At 39.1% G+C, this 25,321-nt stretch overlaps 1 protein-coding gene across 1 annotated transcript in view; it reads right to left on the bottom strand.

Annotated features, from left to right (window-relative positions):
- Window positions 1-25,321, bottom strand: part of ADAMTSL1 (ADAMTS like 1) — a 425,741-nt gene that overhangs the window by 60,595 nt on the left and 339,825 nt on the right. The window contains exons 15-16 of the mRNA XM_074166017.1: window positions 19,682-19,983; window positions 14,462-14,591 (exon numbers count right to left, since the gene is read on the bottom strand). Of these exons, the coding sequence (XP_074022118.1) occupies window positions 14,462-14,591; window positions 19,682-19,983 (432 nt within the window). The remainder of the gene's footprint in view (window positions 1-14,461; window positions 14,592-19,681; window positions 19,984-25,321) is intronic.

Below are 25,321 nucleotides of genomic sequence, written 5' to 3'. Positions count from 1 at the left end.
CATACATACAATACGTTGAATATTTGAGCTGATTGAAGGAAAACTATATTGATACAAAACCACATAGACATTTAGAGATGGCTAACAGAGAGGAATGTAACAGGAAAAAGGCAATTCATAGGGCTGGGTGTGTTGAAATGGATATGTGTATATTAGCAATACATGTATTAAAATACACATATACACACATTTTTCAAATGAACATAAACGAAACAAGTTTCCACTGGAAATGTGTAGGGAAAAGAGGATGGTCCCAATATACAGCTTATTTAATGTATCATCACAAATGCAAAATACAAAATTGATCACAGAATCTTTTTGCTTTCCAAATGAACAATCTTGTGCTTCCTGCAGACTGTTGTGATGCCTTGGAAGTTTTTTTAGAGTTGGTGAAGTGTATGGAGACATGTAATGCATATGAAGACAGGTCAACAAAACAGTGAATCTGATCTGACTGCTCCAGGGAATGACTTTCCTTTAGCTTTTATAATACGTGATGATAAGGGCATGGTCTAAAAACTGAACAGAAATTCATGAAAAGCCCATCCAACAGGAGCACTAAATTTCTTGCACTTCCAAGAACTATATGCTAAGAAAGTGACTTAGTAATGGACAGATTTAACGAACAGAAAAACACCAGTTAGGAAACCTAACAGTCAGTTCGTATTATGAATTAGACTAATTATCTGTAATATACTATTAATTTTACAAATTAAAATTCTAATTTCTAAAGAGCCAGTGAGAAACTATAATTTTTTTAAGCATTCTCATTAAATAAATTAGGCTTGACTGTGCAGTGCTTATGCATGTGCTTAACTTCAGGTAAACAAGCAGCTTCCACAATCAATCATGGTCAGTATGTTTTAAAATGTGAATATTTGCAGCTCCCTTGAATGAAAGAGAGAGAACAATTGTGAAGGTCCAGTTGCCAAAAAAGGCCTAATAATCTCAAACCCAAGATTTCAATCACAGCACAGTTTTTCTGTATCACTAACGTAAGTCTGAAAATGTTAGAGATGCACTCAAAAAGCAGCTTAACCACGCTGTTTCTAATTAGGGAAATTATCTTGACATAGTTAACAAAAATCTTGCCTGAGAACCCTAAATTAAACTTTATCATGTTATATTTTAATGAGTTTCAAGTTTTGTGAGGGCCCATATATTCAACTAGAAGATAGCCTGGACATTGGTGACCAACTTCAAGTTGTTTAAAAGGAAAAGAAAAAAAAGCTTTTAACACATAACATGAGCATGAAGTTCTAAATAGTTCTATACATTTAATTTTTATTAGAAATGAATGTTCCTTCTTTCTTGTGACAGAACAAAAACTACCAATGTTGTATCACGCCCAAGCAGTTCAAGTGAAGAACTGAAGTGTCAAGTGAGCAGAACCTTGTTCCTGGTTCTTCGCTGAACTCAAGAGGTGTCTGAGACCAGAGTGGCTGAAACATGGGCTGGCCTGTGCGTATGTGAATAAACCCTTTGAGTCTAATCGCAAGACTCAAGTGCTGGGCTGGATCATACCATTCTCCCATGTGTGTCTCAACTTCACATTTGGAAAATCGTAACAATACTTTTTTTTTCTCTTGAGCTCTCTCCATGTTGTTTGCTTAGGCTGTGGTTCTGCAGCAGGGATGATAGCTTATTCTGTCTTTATCTACTGCCTAGCACAGCTCTCAGCTTGACAGGAGTCTCTAGGCACTGCCTACGAATAACAACAGGGACAACAATGCGTTGTTGCCTCAGTTTTGAAATGTCCCTCTCATTGCTACAAGAACTGGATCCTGCATAATAATTCTGTTAGCTATGTAGACCAGAAAGTGTTACCAGCTAGTAAGCAGCTACTCATGGCAGGATAAGTTGCTAGAATTATTGCTGCTGTGCCAGTGGACCCACGAGCCTTCAGAACAAAGCACTCTTGCACCCCCATAGTTAGTCTGGAAAAAGTAAATAATGTAGGTAGAACTTGAAAAATGTATAGTCTTCAGCCAAAGCACTATGGAGCCAACAACTTTGTATCAGTCTCTATATTCACAGTATATATGGTAAAAACCAAAGCATTCTAAGCTGTTAGGTGGTACAAGTAAAGAATATTTTCTGGAGATATATGATTTAATCCTGACAGAATCCCTTTGAGCACTGCCAAGAAAACTGAACACTGCACAGGAAAAGTAAACACCCTTCTACACAAAGACCTCTCAAACTAGTTCTAAAAAAATGAAATTATTGTCATTTTTATGTAGTTAAACCATATGAAAGTGATACAAAAGAACTCTTCTTATTTCTAAAATAAACATTCATCAGTGTGGAAAGGGGTTTGTCTGGAAATGTCTTGCTTAACGTCTGACACCTGTCTGCATAGAGACCTTCCTCAGTGCACAAAGGCTGGGTGGCAGCTGTGTATATTCGTATGCAACAGACTAAGTAAATCACATACTATGTCAATACTGGCTTCCTCTTGTCCTCTCTCAACCTGTGTGTCCTCCATTGGACCCCGCAGACTGAGAAGTCTACTTGGAGCCCGTACATCTCCTCCCTTCCTTTTCTGTTATCAATCTGAAGCTGTGTTTGTGGCAAATCTTTCTGGTTCATGGGTGTGAAAGGCTTTCTTGGGGATTCTTTAGCAAATTTATCTTGGGTTGACTCAGTATCCTCAGTGTCAGGTCTTAAATACCATCCAGAATGTGATCTTAAACTTTGAACAGCAGAGAGAGTTACTGTCAATCCTGTTTAGGTAGCATACTTTCCTGCAGTGAAGCTGCAGGATTCAAATGAGAACTCTCAGGTCAGTTCCTGGCTTTATAATCAAAGAAAGGGGCATAAAAGGTAGGAATTTAACTACAATTAATTTTTCATTCAGCTATTAAATCACTCACAGTAAAATCAGACTGCTCCTTTGAAATAAAGTGTTGTCCTGGTTTCAGCTGGGATTGAATTAATTTTTTTCTAGTGGTTACTGTGTTTCAGATTTGGTATGAAAGAGAAGTCAATAAGGCATATTGTTTTAGTTGTTGCCAGGTGATGTTTATATTAGTCAAGGATTTTTTTTAGCTTCTCGTAGAAGCTGAGATGAAGCATAGACAGGACAAGCTGGTCAGTGGAATATTCTGTACCATAGACATCACGGTCAGTATTAAAATAGGGGTTGGCCGGGAGGGTGAGTATCTGTGATCACTGCTTGGGACAGGCTGGGCAACCATTTCACCCAGTGGTGAGAGTGACTTTTGTCGTATTACTTTATCTTATATATTCTTTTGCCATTAGTATTGTTATTTTCCTTAGTACTGTTATTTTCCTTTTCTGTTATTACTCCATTAAACTGTCTTTGTCTCAACCCATGAGTTGCTTCTGGTTTTGTTTTAGGGTATTTTTCCCCCATTTTCTCTCCTTTGGTCCTTTTTCTCCCCACCCTTTGTGGGGGGTGGAGCTGGGGGAGGGAGAAAATTGAGTGAATGGCTATGTGGTCCTAGCTGCTGGCTGGGGTTAAACCACAACAAGTGTGAGAGCTAAGACCTCCACCTAGGTGTTTAAACATAGATCTGAGTCTCTAGGAAATGATCTCCCTACTGCTATGGGGGAGAGAACATTTTTCTCATGTTAGAGAGATATAGGATGGAGAGATATGATGGAGATATGATAGATAAATATATGTACAGTATACACACACATCAGAGGAAAAGTGATATTTAACTAAGCTTTGCAAATTTAATACTCGATTAAGAAATAAAAATGAAGAGGCAAAACACTTTTAAATTAGCAGCAACAGCAACAGAAAAATAATGCTTTGTTGTTCAGTACAAGCCTGACAAAATCTGTTGTTCAGTATCACCAACATAACAAGGGTGCTGAACACGCAGGGAAGGTTTCAGGGGATTGCTGTGTACAAGGGAGAGTGAGGTGCTTTTCTTCAAAAAACATCTTCCTTGCAAGTGAAAGGAATCCATTAAAGAGATATCTATGCACCCAACACATGCAAGCAGATCAAAGGCTCAATGAGAGCACTCTGGGAGCCAACAGAAGTGGCTATATTCACTCTGTAGACTTATCGGTATCAATGAATATTGCAGCTCATTATAGCCGATTGTGGCAGGGTGCCAATATTTATATAACAGACACAAATAGAGGAAAATACAGGTGGAACTCAAAAGTCAGAGAAAAACAGAGGGTAAATGGAGTATGCAACAACCCTACAAATGGCAATTTTGGTTGCCATTTTGGAGTAACCTTCTGACATGCTTCAAGCAGTATATATATGGGACTCTTTGTCAGGAAGTGTAGTGACGGGACAAGGGATAATGGTTTTAAATTGGAAGAGGGGAGATTTAGATTAGATATTAGGAGGAAATTCTTTACTGTGAAGGTGGTGAAGCATTGGAACAGGTTGCCCAGGGAAGTTGTGGATGGCCCATCCCTGGAAGTGTTCAAGGCCAGGATGGATGAGGCTTTGAGCAACCTGGTCTAGTGGGAGGTGTCCCTGCCCATGGCAGGGGGGTTGGAACTCAATGATCTTTAAGGTCCCTTCCAACTCTAACCATTCTGTGATTCTATGATTCCTTGCAGTAATAAAGTCTTGCTGAGCCTTAAGTTGAAGGCAGAGAACATCAACTACTAGAGCAGGTCAGAAAAGATGGTTTGTGTTTTTCTGCCAAGACTTTGAACAGTGGGAGGTTGTCTAGTGGGCTTTTCAGGGGACTACTGCAATGCAAAATGCATGAACCACAGAGGAACATGAAAAGGCAATTTCAGGTAAGTGAACTGGTTTGGCAGAGAACTGGTTTGAGAGATTAGCAGACATCCTGGCTACTGAAAAGTACCTCACAAGAAACTTTTACTCTGTGTGATAACTGTGACACTGAAATAATTGGTATCAATGGCTGTCTTTGACATAGCTACAGAGATCAGATTAGGCTTGATAAACAAATGAGTACCAGTTTTTGTATCAAGTTAAGATTTGAGCTCATGATTAAAGCAGCAACTCCTTACAAAGAGGTTGTTCAATATTTCATGTGAGATACAATGAAAATAGGTCCTTGGTAGCCCCTTTCAAAAATGAAGATAGGAAACAGTTGAGGAACAGAGTAAATTAGCGTAAAGGTGGAAAGCTGGTCAAGAAGTAAGATACGGAGCTTTGAGGAACAGGACAGAAATTGCATAAATTGCACAAATTGCACTTGTAATGGCAGATGGCAGAAATTGTATGAGGAGTGCAGGGGGGAACACAGTCTGGGAACTACAGCAGAGCAGGATAACACCCTTGCCCTAAACCTACATTGAAGTAATGCAAAAACACAAGAACCGCTAATTTATGAAATAAATTGTGCACTTCAGTCTATGAAGCACACTCATATGGTTCTTCTGCAAAGAAGTGGAGGGACAGTTTAACACCTTGCTGTCCATGGCAGAGCTGCTTTATGTCAAACACTCCCCAGCTCTTTTCATTCTGTGCTCTCCATACTGGACTGTCTCATAAACCAACACATTTTCTTAGGCCTAACTTTATGGCATATGGAAAATGTTAAAAAACAGCTGTTCTTGAAAGAGAAATCAACAAGCTTACAGACACCAGAAGACAAAGAAAGAAAAAGCTCAGCGGGTGAGAAAGATGTGCAGTGAACTGATTATTTATAATTTGAAGTACCATCTACAATGAAGCATTTTAAAAACAAGATAGTTGAAAATGTATGTAGATGGCATGGAAAGAATATACAAAAAGCTTGACTTCACAATCTGTAAGATCAATTTTCATGAACGTGTGATTTTGTCCCACAGAGTAACAAGACTCTCCTAAAACGTAAGGATGCCTTTGATGAAATGATCAGTGCAGGAAAGAAGTGAAGGAAATGTCATTGGATTGAATGGACAAAGAAAGCAGATTCATGAATGAAACAGTGTTCAAATGACAGTGAGTGGGCTTAAGTAATTCTCTAACAAGTCCAAGTTTTATGAGCAGTACTGCCACAAAACCAGCAGATAACATGAGCTTCTTGCTGACCTGGCTGGCAGCATTACAGGGATAATATTTTCATTAGGATGAACTGTTCCTGAACTATTTCACCAGTGCAGAAGGTACAAACAGGCTGTCTCTCAAAATCAGGCATACAAGCTTTTTTTCTAGTCTTTTGGTAGGGGGGGAGGGGGTAGAACAGTTGAACCTAGGTATATATATGTATATGGTACTGTGACCAAACTCAGGAAACTCCTAATGCCTGCTTATGTTTGAGTTCCCTTCAATGCCCTTCTTGCAACGTACAGTTAGTAAGGCAGTGCAAGAATTTTGTTCCACGGGCACATGCAGATGCAATATTTCCTTCCTGCTTTCCCCTTTGAGATCCTGGAACTATGACTGATAATCTATTTTGCAATCCATTCACTCTTCTGCAAGCAAGTATGTTTTTCCTCGCATTAACATGCAGAGATCCAAACATGCAGGAGCTCCTCACACAGAGTGAGGAGGCTCTAAGCTCATATTACAGCCATAAATAACCAAAACAACTATAGTAAAGTATTCAGATTGATGGAACCATCAACTAAGGTCTGATTTGGACTCAAAAAATGCATGGAAGGAAAAGTTATTCTATTCAAAGTCATGGTATCGGAAAGGTTACTATGTATATAGGCAAACTGATACTAAAACACTTCATATCTCCACCCAAATAGTTATATCAATAAAGGTTTGTGTGCAGAATCCACAGACTACAGAATGGTGACTTAATACACTTCTCCCTGAATGAGAAACGGGCTTCTTAAATCTTGGAGAAAGTAATGAGTTTAGGCAGTACGGTTTGCTTCCTCATGGGAAGGTGAATGAACCTGCCTGAGGCATCTGAACACTTAAGTTCCCATCAGGAACCACAACAGTGTAACTATTATAATGTAAAAAAAAAAAATTCAAAAAATCCCATACCCTAAGCTTCCATTCAATACAGTTATAACCACACAAACCTGTGGATCCATTGGGTGGTAATTAAATACATTGCTATTCACCTTTGTGTGAGTGGTTCAAGTCTTTCCCAAGGCTGTGAACGACTAAGATCTACCAACAGTTGGTTACAGTGTAGAATATATCAGCTTAGTCACGTTTCTAATGGGTAACTGCACACCACAAACTACTCCATCAGCGAGACCTTCAGTGCTTAACAATGTTAGATGAGAGGCCAGAGGATGCAACTGTGCCATGCAACATGCCATGCAATTGTGGATGAAAATTTTCATGGACACAAATACACAAGAAAATTAAGAATAAATTTAGAGAAAAAACTAAGAATTAGAAGTTAATGTATGAAATGCTGAAATGAGAGCATATTTGTTCAAAATACTGAAAAATATCAAGTGGCAATGAATATTAAATTCTGGTTAGCACAGGCATTAGAGAAGAGAAGGGTAGAGAGAAGTGGACTGTATTAAGGTGACTAAAACCTGGAAATTAACAGCGCCAGGAAAAAAAGAAGAGATATTTTCCTCTGCAGAGGGACTCATTAAGTCCCTACCGTGACTTTAAGCTCATGCTCATCACAAACCAAGCTATAAGAAAACTTACAGTAGGGCATGGTGAGATTGTTTCAACACAAGGGTATACTAACTTGGAGAAACTTGTGACCTGGAGATTCGCGTAGAGGAAAATGATCTACCTACATGTATAGGATTCTGAATAAGAAGTGTGATCTACTATTCATTGAAGGCAGAAGGAAATATGGTATAAGTTATTAAAAAATATTTATGATTGCACTTTAATATTTTATAAGCATAGTAGTCTGAATGGAATATAAGCTGAAATGGAGGAAAATGTCTATGAAAGAAATCCTATCTAATGAAGGAACTATCATATTATTTTAAAAAGCAAAATAGCTGGGGAAGAAGTCTGAAATTTTAAACTAGAAGAGCTGGGGGCGAACTGTAACAGAGACTCCAGAGCTGCTCTACTGACCCTGGAAACTTGCAAGTTGCTTTGCTTCATAATTAGATGTGACACACATGGCTGAAAAGGACCACTCCCCGAGGGTCCCCTTGGTGACTTCACCGTAACTGCCATTGAGTAAGAGATACCGAGGAACGTGCAGTTACTGCTCTACCACAGACAATGCATCTAGCAAGAAAGGGGAAGGATAGGCTGCCAGACACATTGGACAATGTCTTAATAACTGGAGAGGGTACAAAGGGGGAGATCATATTATAAAAAAGGGGAGAGAAAGATAAGTGTTTTTAGGTCACAGATCAATACATTTTAGGGCCGGGGTGGTATTACAGTCGTGCATAGTAGACATGCAGGTAACGCAGGCGCAGCATAACACAGCCGTCTAGGGATGGCTGCCTTTGTACAGGAAAAAAAGAAGAGAAATTTTCCTCTGCAGAGGGACTCACTAAGTCCCTACCCTGACTTTAAGCTCATGCTCTTTGTACATGTTCAGAAGTCTTTGAACAGTCCCGTCTTTAGCAAAGTAAACCTAGACAAAAAATGGGATTATTATTCTCTCACTGAGCCCATCACTCCTGTTTAAGCTGCTTCTTTACCTAAAGGTTTCAAAGAAGGGTGAACCTACCCTGTCAGACAGCATATTCCTTCTGATGTCTGATTCTCCAACCTACTCCACCAATAGTTCAAGCTGTGGACTGTGATCCCAGAATGCTCTGTGGGCTACATCTTAGGAGTCTGTTAGAGACATTCTCAATGCACTTCAGTTAAAAGTAGGCTTGAATACATCCCACTTAAAAACAAAGTCAGGGGTTTGTGAGGGGTTGAAAATATTTTTGTGGCACAAAGAGACACTAACACCATCAATGCATCATTAATGCTAATTCTAACTTACACCTCTAAGAAAAGACGTCAACAAAACAACCGGTGTCTCCTACCAGCAAGGCTATACTGCAGTATCTGTAGACATAATGACTTGCAAAGTCTTTCAACCTCTTTCATGAACTAGACAGAGATGGTCTAATATTTCACCTGAGCGATGCAAAACACATATGAATTGACACCCTCCCACACACAGAGGTCACCTTTAATGGATTAGAGAAAGCTCTGGCCCTTCCGCACATACTGAATTTGTTTCAGATTGTCGATGGGAGCACATCTTAAGCTAAGTCTGACCTACCAGCAACCTAATGCCTCACATCTCCAAATGCAAAAAAAAGACGTTTATTTTTTGTTCTTTATTCTTTGACTTCAACTGGGAAATGAAATAGAGCAAAACAGATGGACAATACTGCATTCATCAAATAAACATTAAAATACTAACAGGTAATTTATTGCACAAACACAAACAAGCAGATGCTAGGGCGGGTAAAAAGAAGAAAAGGAAGAGAAAAACAAGATACAGCGCAATGAGCTAAAGCCCAGCTTAACTCAGGCTATCTTGACCCTTCAGTCTGATATCAGAACCACTCAGATGGTTTTCTGTCTTTCCGTGTTGACAACAAAGGCTTGAAGGAGTAAAGGGAGAGTGTTGGGGTGAAATCGTATGCTATTCCTAGAACTGTCTGCTTTTTTTTCACTTTTTTTTTTTTTTTTTTTTTTAAATTTTGTAACATTCAGCTGTTCTTTGTTGCACAGGCAAAAAAGTTCAGTTTCGAAAATATGCAAGAACAAAGCTGTAGAAATTGCCTGGAATTTCCTCCATTTTCAGCCACCTGGCTTTCATTGCTTTGCTTCTCTCTCCACTCCTCCATACATGTTTACCAAATTTTTTCAACACGCATTGACCAAGCTATTGAGCAGTTATAATTAATAACACAGTTACAACATTCTCTTTCACCCCTTTGGTAGAATTTTTTGGCCCACCACGAGGTGCCCATGCTGTTGCTGTTGTAAACAAGAGCAATTATATCTGATTAGATGATGACTGCCTCTGTATTTTGAGTTGTGGAAGCTGAGGAAAAGACACATTTTGGATGCAAGTCATTTTGTTGTTGAAAACAGTAAAGGCAACATTAAGACAAGGTTTTTCTGATTGTTTTTGGAGTAATTTAGAATGCAAACATAGGAATTAGCGAAACTGAGTGATCTGCCCTTTTATTTTTTGAGCTTAGAGAAACTTCTAGACATTGAACAGCTACTCTGCATTACTTCCGGGAAGACTCTGCTCTGCTCAAGTACTGCTATGTAGTTCTGGAAGTGATATAGCTTGATTGACACAAATTAAGTAACTGAATGACTGAATAAAAATGGTCATGGTCTTCATTCATCTCTTTCCTGAAGAAAGCATGCTGTGTCTCCTAGTACATCAAAACAAGGAATATGCTTTTTATTGAAATATAAAGCAAGGGTATACCAAGTTAGTAATATGAAATTTTACTCTGTACCTACTGTACTGAAAATCAGTTTTTAGCTCTCAACGTAGCAATCGCCTCCACAGTGTTTCACTATTTCTTCGTTAAGTGTAAAATGGGAAATTTTGTTATACTGTTTTCCAGGAGAAAAGGGGCTGGGCTCTTTTTCTGCTACTGTTCTTGAAGAAATAAGCAAAAAACTCTCAAAAAAGTCTGAAACCACAGTAAACTCAGCTGCTTTGGGATTTGTGTATGGATGAAATATTCCAGTTTTTTTTTTTTTTTTTGCATACAACTCTTCCTGGTTCTTCTTCTTTCTTCTGTAAAAATTTTTACCATGAGATTTTGCTGACTCCATACAGCTGTGAATATTTGGAGACAGACTTCTGTGATTTACTTTTTCTCTTTCTCTTCAGTGGACTCAGAATAATAATGCACTGAGATCTTAAGCCAGAATTTCAATCGAAATTATAAAGCTCTCTCAGCGGCTATACAAGCACCATAACCTTTCATTGTTTTCATAAATATGCAGTATTGCCAGTATATTCTAGTTTTTACCCTATTTTGTTGCAGGAGAGACCAGAGCAATTAGGAATTGAAGAGGGATGATACCATAGACTAATTTCAAGGTGAAACATTAATTAAGCAATGAAGTATTCTAGTCTCTCCAGATTTATTCTCAGTAGGGAGCAAAAAGAATAACAACAGTGAAGATCTGCTCAGCATTTTTCTTCTCAAGTGTCCAAAAAGAATGATGAAACAAAACCAGAATGAAATTTTTCTTCACTGACTACTGCTACAGTACCTATTTTGAGGTGTATGTTTTCTGACCCTCCAGAAAGGCTAACTAGATTGTGTGGTTCAATGCTTTTGTTTATGTGTTAAACCAGTCAATTGTTGGCCAGGAGAGGCTTACTCCATAATCCTTTGAGAGGTTACAGAGAATGCCACGTGTAACCATAAATGCCTGCAGCAGAAGCAACATTAAGCTTAGAAGTGTTAATTTTTAAATGTTCTCCATCTTAAGCTAAACAAGAACTTGAACTGTATTAAATTCTAAACATACGCATTAAATTCTAAGCATGCTGGGTTGTTTTGGTTCAAGAAACACCACTGGAATAATTTTGCTAAATATATTAGGAGAGAATTTTTGTTCTCTTGGGCAAGACTTCTCAGCTTTTTTTCATGCTGTGGACAACATTCTCTTGTCTACTGAGAAATTCGTCACTGTCTCAGTTGTCTTTTCAGCAGACTGCCTCCTCTACCCACCACAACTGCATGCTCCAACAGTCACTTACACATCAAGGACATTTTAAGAAAGTGGGTTTTTTATTTTTAGCTTCTGTTAATGCATTTTAGCAGCTGGAAAACAGAGAGAGGAGCCAACACTATGAGACCAGCCAGCTCTCTCTATAAGCCATCAGTGAAAGCTCTGGGAAGTATCAGTGGTTCACAGATCACGTTTTGGGAACTTCCATAACAGAGATCTAAGTTCACGGTGACAGTGTATCACAAGTTTTGGGCTTGTCATCCTTCACCAGTATTCACAAGGACAGGATTTTAACCTAAATTTCCATCAGATTCCTGGATCAAGATTTTTTGAATTAGGGTCCTGAAGCATCTTATTATTACAACAAAGAGAAAACCCTAAAGCCTTCTATTTTTTCCTTTTTTTTTTTTTTTTAATTTATTTTTATTTCATGTGTTCTCTTTGGAAGTCTTAAGACTATTGCAATTAATGATTATAAAGCAATAATATTTTACACTGAATACTATCAGTTTAATTAATATATAATTGTATTTAATACAGTGGCATTAGTAGGCACAGCACTTCAGAATTTTGCAGGAAACAAGGAAGTTATCTTGTCATAGCCTGACCTGGGAGACACATCAACTTCCCTTCTTGGCTCTCATTCCATTGGCCACACTGACTGCTGTCTGCAGTCTTGAGTTTTAGGCCTCCTTGCTCTTACCACAGGAGCCATTTTGCAGAACACGTGCTGTTCTTCATCCTGTGCCACTTAAATCTCTGCAGACAGGCAATTTCCTCCAGACTGAGGGGGTTGGAGGGAGAGGAGATGTGTATACAGGGAAGGGAGTAATTTCTCCTTTTCTCAATTACAGCCCTAGGCATAGATGAAAGCTTTTTAGCCTCCACCCGCCACCTCAATACCCTTTCACGTCTGCTTCATGGCCTGATTCTCACCCTCTTGCAATCCATGGAATGGACTACAAGCCCAAGGTTGCTTTAAACTAGTCCCATTCTGGCATAGTGGTATGGACTAATTCAAAAAGTATTCATCCAATTTCTCAGACTACTTTTGTAACAAAACTCACATAAATACTGGCCTAAATGAGTGTGTCTTATTTTTTATTAACCAGTGAATATTAATTTTTCATGTCAAAATTGACAGGTGATCAATCTCCTAGCATGCACTCTCAGCTCCAGTGATAATTGTACCTATCAATTACAATAAGATTTCCACCTACAAAGTTATTTTCAAGCATTAATATAATATTAGTTTGTTATTACCAACAATACAGACAATTTAACAAAGTCAGGGTTGCAATATCCTCATAAGCAATTCTTGTAATGCTTTGGAGAAACACGTGAGCCTGTTTGGCTCTGATTGCCACAGACTCAAAATTCTGATCATCCAATCAAACTGTTATTTCCATCCTTATCATTCTTGGATGCTGGCCATATTTGATGCCATATTTCATTTCTAATGTGAACCTTCTCTGTGTATCCAAAATCTAATATTCATAACAATATACCTCTATATAGCCTGCTGTCATATAAAGCATACATACACCTACCAATATACATTCTAAGGAATATCTAACAACTGGACTGCAGTGAGTGTTTTAAATAGTCCAAAGTTATAAATCAATGTATTTCAAACCTGCCACACTACCAAAAGAGGGTAAATGCACTTTTGTACAGCTGGGAATAAAGACAATCTGTATACAGGACATCTTGAAGACTTGACAGGCCCAGGTCTATTTAAATAAACCACTGGAACCTCATGGCAGCTATTCTTTGTCATAGAGGGTACAGATGTGAATCTCTGCAGACAAAGTTCTGCTATTTTTAGGGTTGGGATTGCGGAAGCTGCCTGTGGTCAGGGTGGAAGAGCCTCTCTCTCTTGTGAGAGGGGAGGCTGGAGAAGTCTCCTTAAACTTGACACAACTCTGGGTAAAGTTAAGCCAATCCATAAACTGTCTGCCTGCAGGACCTGAATAGGCAAGTGATCTGAAATTTACCCTTTGTTTTTACCATGGCTTTGCAATTCCTGGTCAATACAACTGTGGCGTGAGGAGGTTGTAAGCCCCAGCAGTCCGTGAAAGAGCATGTGTGAGGCAGCGTGTGCCTCCAGACCAAAAGGCCATTGAGTCTGGGGTCACAATTATTTAAAATTCTGTTTTTCATACTGCTAGTGTTGTTTAACTGGCTCTGGGCAACATAGTGGGCTACAATCACCCATGCTTGTGTGTTTGTTTTGCTTTTGTCATGGATTCCTCAAAATCCATTGAATGATGTCTGGACAAGACTGAAGACCCCTGGCCTGGGTATCCTCACCTGCAATAACACCACCGACCTGGCTGTGCTGGTCTACTACCTTTGCGTGGCAGCAGAGTTTTACTCACTCACATAATCTCTGCTCACTTCAATGACACAGATCTGCTGAGGCCAGAGAGCTGCATCTGTGGTAGTGTAACCTGAAGAGCCATTTCAGGCTCCTGTCTGCATGTTTTACTCTTATACTTGGAGAGCCACTTCAGTAATACCCAGATCCACGCATCCCTAGCTCTGAACATTGCAGGTGGCCAAGAAGGCTACCTGGCATCCTGGCTTGGCTCAGAAATAGTGAAAAATTTTTACACCGAAAGGGTTGTCAAGCATTGGAATGGGCTCCCCATGGAAGAGGTTGAGTTACCATTCCTGGACATATTTAAAAGATGTGTAGAGGTAGTGCTGAGGGGCATGGTTTAGTGGTGGACTTGGCAGTACTAGGTTAACAGTTGGACCTGGTGAACTTAAAGGTCTTATCCAACCTAAAGGGTTCTATGATTCTATGATCTCAGATTCATGGGGAGCTTGAAGATCAGTTTCTCAGCTTCATCAGTGGTCGCATCTCTCTGAAATCTGGAAAAAAAAAAAAGTATGCCTGGTGATAAGATACAAGAAGCCTACCTTGGGGGGCAGGGGTCCAGGCTACAGGCTTTCAGCAGCTGTGGAGGACGGCGGCTGGTTACACACAGTGTCTCGTCCGCAGTCTCCCTGGTTTGTTTGTTCAGGCAGGTCACCACAGCCTCCTGGACACCTACACACAACAACACATGGTCACAGCCAGCTCTCTGTACTCGAGGGGCAGCCGAGGGCAGAGACACTCCCTTGGCTGTGTGTGGGGAAGCACAGCCTCACATCAAGGGCTGCCAGCTCAGGGGCTGCAGCCCTGGTTGCAGGGAGCGAGGAGGCTCCTTTCCTCTCAGGAGTGACGTGTTTGCTGCCCACATCCAAGCGCTCTTCCTGACAGTCTGTGAGGAGTATGGTATCAACGTCTGCCAAAGGGGGATGTTTCTCAGCACAGCGTACCTGACTGAGCAGGGAAAATCGCAGCTCCTTTTCTCTCTTCATCTGCAACTCTTGCAATTTTCCAGACACAGTTATACATTGCTTGCTGCACCTTTTGCATCCTGTTCCCCAGCTGGCCAGCAGATGACCTGATCAAAACAGCATCTGGGATGCTGAGCTTTTACTTGCCCTTTCTTTCAGTATCACTAAGTGTCTTGATTGCAGTGAAAAGTCCCTAGGTTCATTCACCACTTACCGTCCCTGGACAGAAAATTGCCCAGTGCTCCCTAGTGACTCATACTTTCTCTCTGAGTGCAGTGCGGCTGCATATTTGTCAGTCAAGCAGGCTAAGGTGTGAAGATAAGGAAACATAAGGGAATTCTGAACATAAGGAAAAAGTTCTTTACTTTAAGGGTAACAGAGCCCTGGAACAGACTGCCCAGAGAGACTGTGGAGTCTCCTTCTCTAGAGATATTAAAAACCTGCCTGGACAGGACCCTGTGCAACTTGCTCTAAGTCAACCTGTGCTGGCAGGGGGGCTGGACCAGATCTCCAGAGGTCCCTTCCAACCCCTACTGTTCTGTGATTCTGTGAAGATGGCCTTGACTTTGTCATGCTATATTATAAGCAACAGTATGATTGCTATACATGCAAAAGTAAAATAAATCAAGGTCAGACAATTCAGCTGCTCTCATTTACTCTTCTGCATCCCCAGACCTGCACCTACACTGAAGAGGCAGACCTACAAGGTATATCTGAGAGCTGGGACAGAACAAGGGTAGCTATTAGGACTAAGAGAGAAGCAGGAAAAATTTAGGATTATATTTTAACTCAGGAAATTCTTGGTGATACCAAATTCCTTATGTACTCTTCAGCATACCAGTTATGCTGTAACACTTTTCCTATCAGTAAGGTAGGAATATCACAGATTTTTTGGATCACAAGGCTAGATAGCTAGAAAATCAGGGATTGCAACACTACATGCCACAAGAAAGAGTACTTAGAGAGCGAGGATCTACTTCTTCCCCCGGGCGTCTGAGGATAATAATTGGGCTGAACTTCCTAAAAATCTAATCCATGGCGGTTCAAGCAAAGTGGAAGTATGCTTTTTACATTCCTCCCTACTTCCTGAGTTAGGAAAAGATTAGCTGAACTCATAACAATTGCATCATCTTCTCAAAACCAACAATTAGTTTTCAAAAATATCTCACACTCTTTTGAAGACACCAATGTTTAAAAGAAATAGCACTTGAAGAGCCTGAATAGCTCCAAGAGCAGTGTAACTGACAATACCTTTTGCTGTTTCTAATGCCAAACCACATGTCATTAGACAAACAATGATACCGTATTATTCAACAGTACCAAAATACTTAGTTCATCTTAGTTCCTGTACCCCTGAAATTTTTCACGGATTCATTCCACTTATTTTCAATACAGGCTGAGAAGAGGTCCACAGCAAAGTGGCATGTTGAGCAATTTATTGGTTCCTATGTGTGCAAACATATTCAGGGCATGCCTATGGCTCAAGAATAGGCAGTGTCTCTACTTTACTCAAGGTGCTGAAAAGAAGAAAGAAATTTGACATTTTTGGACTTGGATATCAACATGGAAATTACCAAAGTCCCTGAAGTCAGCCAACATTTTGTGAGTTTCCTTCTATACAAGGTGAACCCATATTTTCAAGCCATTTTACTATTCAAGTAATCCCCCAAAAGACTTAGAGTTGTAAAAAGGATAGCTCATTGATAGAATATAACAAATAGTAGTGATTTATTTCTAGGAAAAGAAACCAATGAAATTTCTATACATAAACAATATGTTCTCTACCCTGTCATGTTCTGCATCTTTCCAGTTCAATCACTTGAGCATGTTATCATAGTGTGTACAGCAAACAGAGGCATATGAATTCCCCAGGACAGACTGCTCCCGGCTGCAGAACAGAGGTGGTTCTCTACCCGATGGGAAATGGCACTATGTTCAAGTCTCTACTTTGCATTGATCACTTATGCAGGCCTGACAGAAATACCAATCTGAAGAAGGTAGGAGAGAAGGACTGGTAACCAAGAGGTACGGAAATCAGTAAAGTAACTCTGGAAAGAAACCACTGAGTCCTGCCACATGCTGGCAACATCTTTCTATTTGCCTAGGATACAGCTTGCACAGCATCTGTAGGTGCTGGATGTTTTTCTTTTCAGATCAAAATTTTGTAAACCGACTGTACTTCCACAGCTTCAATTTCTCCTCTCTGAATTGTGTCATTAATGAGCACTTGATCAATGGTTATCAACTACCTTAACACTTTTGCATTGTCTGTTTCAGTGTTGGCTATCCAAAAGTGATTGACTGCAAGGCTTTGAATTCAGCCTGTTTTCCGTTTCTCAGACTGATGGTTTTGTTTTATTAAATTCATATAGCCAAGCTCTGATAACACTGCTCTTCACTTTTCAGTATTCAGCCTGCCCCAAACCTCCCCGTGAGTTCATTTCCCATTCTTCTTCCTGTCACCTAAGTCATCTCTGATTGTATTTCCAATAATTTTAGTCTATCCTACCAGCATTCTACTCCACTCATTATAATTTCATTTCAGGGATTCTCACAACATTTTACCTTTTAAAGGTACTGGCAGGACCAGTAATCTTGCCTGACAGCTTGCGTATTGAAGAAAAAGTCTCATGCCTGAATTCAGCCAGTCTGTGGTTGCTAGACTATGTATTGACAGAAGTTTCTGGCTCTAGTAGCTTGTGCCAGTGACTTAAAAAAAATATAAAAAAAAATCTGGCTTGCTCCAGCAGCAAACGAGTGTGCTCAGAAACACTTTCTTTAGCTTCTTGAATCTCGCACTGGACACGTCTCAGCATACTGATAACAACTGTCCCTCTGTTCAATAGGATAAGTCAATGCAGCAAATGGTTATAAGCTTTAAATCAAGGTTGGATGATTCAACATTTAGAGAATATAAAGGCCTTTGATTATCCATCAGAAGTTCCACAGTACAGAGATAATCAAAAGAAGCATATGAACTTCAGGAAGTTTATTTGCCAAGTAACTGAATTCTAAACATTATTTGCTGCACAATATTACCAGAACAAAAAGCTGTCTGCTTTAAAATTGTTTTCCCTGAAAAAAAGAAATCAGTTCTCAACAGGAAATCAGAATATTAAAGGGCATAAGAGTGGGACGTGAATCTAGGCAGTTTAAGTTCACTTTCAAAATACCATCAAATGAGGTTTTCTGTGTTTATATCTACCAGAATAGAATAATTGTAACATGATATTTGATGACAGCTCTGGGAAATGCAGCCACTAACAGCAGACTAAATGACTAACTAATTCCTCCTGGTTGCTACTTCTGGGAGGTGAAAGGTTACTTCTGCATCTATCAAATTTCTTCTCTTGAGACTCCAAAACCAATAAAATTAGTTTGACTGGTCTTGCACCTATGGCTACAAATATGTCTGACTTAGCATCTGCTAATCTGGAAAATTCAGAGTTAATGTCAAGCATAAAGAAGTCTTGGTTAACAATTTTTGCTGACAATTGAAAGAGATTAAATTTATAAAGCAAAAATGTCTCTATCATATCAGTCTCTGTGAGTTATACTTGAAAAATACACACATAGTCACTATTTCAAATAAATTACTTGTTTTCAAGAGGATATTTCTAGAAGTTATTCAGGTTTCAGTATTCACGGTGTAAGTGGGACAAGTTTTTACTGCTCACTAGTAACCTCAATATATTATTCCTGTAAAGCCAGTGTTTGTCACCACTTGGCATTCACTAGTGTCATATTTTTTATTTAAGAAACAAAAAAATAGTGGCAATGGATTGTCGACTCTCTGTGAACTGCTCTGTACACTGACTACTGTCAGCAATTTAAAAGTAAGCACAGAAAACCTTTGCATTACTTTCTACTAACTGTGCCTTTTAAGTTTGTAACTCATTACTGGTGAATCTGTACAGATCACACTATTAATCATTCATAAAGCACTGAGTGGTTTCCAGTTCTATAGTATCTGTCTGTATTTATCTATAGTAATCCCTTTTTAAATAGTCTGAAACTCATAATGTAAAAAGACAGCAGCTGGAGCAGTCTAGGTTCAATTTAAAATATACTGGAATCGACATACTTCTCAGAACTAGATAGGCAAAATGATGATTATATGAAGGGAAAAAAAGAGTTATCAGAGATCTGTGCATTAATAGTCTATCACATGTGGAACCTGAGACCTTGATTAACTTTGAAACACTCCAAGTGCCAAGCCTGCTAGCTTCAGATAATCACACCATTAGTGCTTTTTTTACCATATGTTTTCTTTTGCACCAGAATCAGATATAATGTCACTTAGTGCTAGGAGTTCGGGAACCAGCTGAGCCCTGAGAATATCAATAATCTAATGCATCTGCTATGGGAGGACAGTTTTCTTCAACATGTTTATACTTGAACACTACAAATCAAGACGTGAAAACTAAAAATGACACTTGATTCTTAGCCTGTGTCACTAGTCTTTTTTTGCCCAAGTGCCTTTTTGAGTGATCAGCTGATAAAAGGAAACAGAAATATGTGATACATTGATCACTCTTGGTGACAGTCTGAGCATGGAATCTGCAAGTCCTGGGCTAAAATATGTTCTGTATGTGGGTTTTTTCCACAGTTTTCATCCATGCCTTTTCAAATACATTTGGATTCAATGATCCTATGGTTAGATTCAATGATCTTAAAGGTATTTTCCAACCTAAATGATTCTATGATTCTAAACAGCAGCATGTCTGTGGGTGTTAACTGCAAAGCACACACCTGAAGAGGGAAAGCAAATCCAGCATAGAAACATTTTGTACTTACCTCCTCCACAGGACTCCGAACACTGTGTAAAGCCCTCATATTCCCAGTCATAGAGCTCATCAAACTCCTGCAAGCTGCCATACAGCAGCTCAGTTTCCTCTGGGGTATATTCAGTTGCCTCCCCACTGCAGGGACCACTGTAACAGGCTCTCTGAGACACAGGTTTGGGACCTTCACATTCATCAATGGGCAAGTCAGCCACAGACTGAGAGAAAGAGAGGAGCACTTGACATTTCACAAGCCGCACCTGGCTGCCCACTCCACAGGTGACACTACAGGTGGACCAAGCCTCAGGAATAAACCTGTGAGAAAAAGAAAGAAAAGCAAGTTATATCCACAAACAGCCAGACAAGCAAAAGCAGTATAGCCCTGTCCAGACCAAATTCTGCTTAATGAGAAACAAATGCTTCACCTCATCATAGGGTTATTATGAAATACACATAAGAGCCGTGACATATTGTTGACAACTCAAAGTTAACAGAGGAAAGGCTCTCAAGTACTCATGGAGTGTCTCCTTATACCCAGGAAGAAAGATGCACACTTAGAGCACCTGCCTTGATACCAAAATGTCTCAGTGCAAGGCATTCTGCAATCTCCCAATGTGCATCATGATTCCACTAGCTACTTTTTGCTAGTATTTAGCCCAGATCACCTTTTCCTTATTTGATATCATGATTATGTCACTAGTAAGTATAAAACAGGCTGCTGTTACCAGCTAGTTGCAGTATTACAGGGAAAATAATTTCAATCATTGTTCCTGTATAGCAGTAACCATTTCTAAGACCTAATTTGAAACCATAAAAAAGATAACAAACCCACCATTTCTTTAGCCACCCTTTTTTTTCCCCCTAGTACTGTTAATTTTCCTTCTCATAAAGAAAAAACAACAAACAAACACTGTTCCATTTATATTCTGTTTTTCTCTGGCTGTTGCTCTAGTCCCAGTGATTAGGAACCCTTACATGCTCCAAATTTTTGCCTCTGAAAGCCCGTACTTACTTTAATAAAAGCATCTTGCATTCATCATTACAATAAGAAAAACAAACAATTCAATTTTTTTGTTTGTTTTGTTTTCCTCAGCAATGGAATAATTTCTCAGTTTTTCTGTGTTGTCACCACTTTTTCAACATCTTAAAAAAAAAATCAGTGCTGGAAATTGGCTTAGCTTTTTACTCAAAGTCACATCAAGCAAAAGGGTCACATTCAACTACATGTAATCATCATTACCACCTTGTTTAAATGTAGCACACCTTGTTTTGCTGAGCTCATGTTGATGATCTATGTTTATTCCTAAATCTTTCTGGAAACAGTGGTTCCAGGGTATTCCATGACCTGCATTATTTATGCTTAGATGCCCGATGTCGGTGATATTAAAGCACTGCAGTAATGAATCCAGGTTACAGGGTGATTCAGGTAGCTTTGTATGACTGTTTTGTCTTCTCTATTGGCCATTCTACCAAACGGTCTGCCACAGGCAAGACAGTGGTTGTAGATGTACTTCAAGGGCTGGAACAGAAGAGCAAGTAGTTGGATCTGGCATTGATCCCTTAAGAACCTCACAGGAACAATTCCTATTGATAATGCTCTCCCATTAACAGTAAGTGTTTGGGATCTGTCAGCTCCTTCAAACTCAGCAATTTTTTTTTACTGATATTTTTGAGTGCTAATCTAATGAATAGAAAGCGTTTTGTCATAGAGTCAATTTCCTGACAGAAATCTAGTGTCTTTCAGCACTTAATCATGTGCATTAGCTAAATTTATCAAATAAATTAGAGCCTAGGGACGTATTTTTGATTAAAACGTTGCTGTCATTGACAAGATTTCTCTCCTTTTGGTCTTCATTTCAATAAGCCACCACTTGGACACCAGACTTGGACACCAGACTTGGACAGCTTTGCCCAGGGCTGAAGGCAATACAAACATTTGTCTCTTTTATGTTCTAGGGCTACTCTAAGCTATAGAAAACTCATTTCTTACCTTGAGAATACCATGAACAGACTGCTAGGAAGAAAAAGGAAATTTCGTTTTGTGATCAGCATCTTTGAAAGTATTTTTACACAGTTCTCTCTTTCATCCATTGCCTTTCTGTAGTTGACAAAATGATTTTCCTTTCACTCTGGGGTTAAAAAAAGAATCCAAACCCAAGAAAGGAACCTGGTGCCCCCCCAGCATGTATGTACCGGGGTCCCTGACTGGGACAGCATAGTCTCGTAGAGCAGAGAGTGTGCATCTCTTTACCCACTTTTTGTGGGTATTTATAACATCCTGTTATAAACCTGATATCCACTACTAGCACTATACACAGGAAGTAATACAAAGGAAAGAAATGGACTGTATATATTATTGGAACATTTGAAACTGTTTATAATGCTGCTACAAAGACCACAAAATTTCTTTTTGGAGCAAAGCCTTTGAGAAACTAATGATGCAAAGTGATTCAATTTCCCTACTCAGACATCTTATCTTAAAAGATTGATCTTGTTTCAAAGATGATATCCTTCATTTTGAAAGGGTTATAGTCTTAAACAGTACAGGTGGGCCACTTATCTTGTTTTCTCTAAGACTGTGCAACTGCTATAATACTATTTTGATGTGGAAAATTTCCTGTCACAGATTAAACAGTTCATGTCAGTTACTATGACTTAAATATTTTGTTTAGTTTAAAGGTGTAGCTTCTTGACCTGAGAAACTAAGTGTTAGAAATCCTAATCAAGTTATTAAAAAAAAAGCACTGGTCTTCATCAGAAGCTTTCTTTAAACATTGTGAATTGTTGTGTAACTCTGTTGAAGAGCCACTGTATTCCAAACCAGAAGGGATGATCTTTTGCCAGGTATTAAAATTACTCATTTAGAAAAACAGATACTTCCTATGCTCAGAATATTTACACATGATGTATATCACACATACAAACAAGGAACAAAAGAAAGAGGACACAAAATGTAAAAACAATATTAAGGCAGAAGGGATCATTTTAGAAATGAGGCTTGATCTATAAATGCCACATATTATTTTACCCTAGTCAGCAACTCATAATGAAAACACTGGAATACTTTCAGGAAATTATATTTTATTCAGCTTTCTAGGCCCAGTTTCTACATTTTAAGTGATAAATTTGGAAGTGTAATTTAATTCTAATGTAACTGTTGGCTGCTAAAGAGAGAATTGGTAGAATCAAAAGAGTTGAAAGCAGCAAAAAAAGGGGGAAAAAACAAGAAAACCCTGCAAACAAAATCTCCGTATAGGACTTGTCATTACATACTGAATATTTCTGTAATGTGAACGTATAATATAAATATACAATGGTTCTGAATTTTCCATCATCCTAAACCAGGAAATTACAAAGGCTTTCAAATATCTTTGTGTGGTCATTAATGATAAATGTTGCCAAATGGTGAGCACAAAACATAAAAAGTATGTGGATAATAAGCAGTCAGTTCCATGGGTCTAAAGCTATTTATTCTGCAGGAAGTGTATCATCTTCCACTGCACAGCATTGTGCTTTTCTGTATGCTAACACCTGAGTCTTTGAAAATGGAAGTAGTAGAATAGATTTACTGAGAATTAGGTTTTTAAGAAAACAGGAAATGATGGAAGTGTTTCAGTTGTCATTGCTTGTTGTTTAATTAAATACCACTGTAATAATAGTCCTTACAATAACAACCTGAGTTAATAAGACAAAGGCAATAGCTAGTTCTAGTAATGTGGCAGTAGTAGTGGTCAGCTAGAACCTAGTTGTGTTAACAGCTGTAAAAGTGAAAAATAAAAAGGTATCTCTTGCCTCAAAGATATCACATTGAGTGTTTCATAGCTCTCAGCATACTTCTCAGATTAGGATGCTGTTATTGCATCAAAGATCCTCTTCTTTTATTCCTCTGCACAGCAAACATAGCCCAAAGGAAAAATACAGTAGTGTGTTCTGAGAGCTGCGATGAATATTTTAAAAAGGAGTCTTTTGCTCCTGTTTAAGAGAGATTCACTACTAGGTGGAGAAGTGAAAGCTCTAAGGAGGGGAAACCATGACCTTGCTGTGTTATGACTGACTTAACTGTGCCTACTGCTATTCAACTGCTGGAGCACTGACTACATTGCAACTCAGCTGTGGAATGCCTGATGGGTCCCTCTGCCTGTCAACACCCCCTACATGGGCACCTCCATGGGCAGCAGTGGTCTCAAGTGGAAAAGGGTTGGAATTAAAGGTGGAAAACTCTACAAAGAAAACTGGGGTTTAAAAATGTATGGTGCTTGTACAGAAATGCCTGTACTTTTTTCCTGTGGGCACTTCTGTGCTGATGGACCAGCAACCTTTTCCCACTATACAAACACCCTTGCGAAATAGTGAGCTCTGGCTTTAAAAGAGGCATGGTATTTTTCAGTGGTTTTTGCTAGCTATTGAGGTTTCACAATTTGCAAAAGACTGTGTTCAGCTGAAGGGACTATTGTTGCACCATTTTTCATATGCACATTAGCCTGCACTGGGCTGCATAATGTGTTCTAGGAATAGAAGACAAGAAATGTAATGCCACTGACATTGATGGACTTCTGCAGGAGTCATTCAGGTGCGGTACTGAGCCAGTTTTGGCTCATTGCTTTCGTAGTGCACTACAATCACTGAAAATCTATTTTAAGGAAATTTAAATATGACAGCAAAACCACCTTACCATGTTTGTATGTAAAGCACTTAATACAAAACATTGGTCAAACTGTGAAATGCACAGCAGTCCAGCCCTCTGGCTGTGCATCCAATGGACCTGCAAGTACAAGTGAATTGCAGTTGTCCACAGAATTTGATCCACACATGAACACACTGGGGAGATACTACTTGCCCAGCTCCATTTTGCAAGGACTGTTTGCATTGTAGATATTATTATTCACATTCATAGATGAGAAAGCCGCTTTCAGACAACAGTGTCTAGTGTTTTGTTTTTTTTTTTAAAAAAACCACTTCCTCTCTGAGCTATATAAAGGGAATGTATTTAAAAGTCTAGCTTCTGTAGACTAAAATGTGCTACACAATGATCACTTGCATACAAAGGTAGCAAAAGTCAAGTCAAAATTTAAGTTGAGAACAGTTATGACAATGGCAGTACTTAGTCTTGGCATAATATTTTTTACTTCAAATTCCAGGCACAGCTAAGGACTGGTGTATATTCCCATTTGTATAGGGGAATATATACATAACTGGGGAAGTCAGAAGAAGAGAAACACGAAGATAGAGTCCATGCTCAGTAATGGGAAGCCTTCTATAGCAGGTCATAGTGGGTTCAGGGTGAGAGAGGTGGAGGGCTCTGCCAAGTTTTATGAAGGTCTCCAGAACACCTGATGTACATAGCCACAGCCTCTTCTTTCTAGGACTATGATTCCTACGATATGTGTTATGAAGCAAAGAAAAAGTGTGTATACAGACTGACGTCTTTTGAGCTATGGAGAAAAATGTCTTATTTTCTTCACTGCTACTTAATTACATATTGCCCTAAATTTTTATTGCTTAATCCTTTTTATCTTAATCCATCATTGAGTAAATCCATGGATCAGACAAAGTCTGAGGTTTTGAGAACTGCGCATACCAGTAAGATGGAGTGTTAAAAGGGGCAGACACCCATCTAATTAAGGCATCTAAAATCAGATACTACTGGTGAAAT

Source organism: Numenius arquata, chromosome Z (genome assembly GCF_964106895.1).
Source record: "Numenius arquata chromosome Z, bNumArq3.hap1.1, whole genome shotgun sequence".
In the NCBI taxonomy this organism is placed as follows: domain Eukaryota; kingdom Metazoa; phylum Chordata; class Aves; order Charadriiformes; family Scolopacidae; genus Numenius; species Numenius arquata.
Note: the sequence above shows the minus strand (reverse complement) of the source record. Positions and strands in the feature narration are given on the sequence as shown.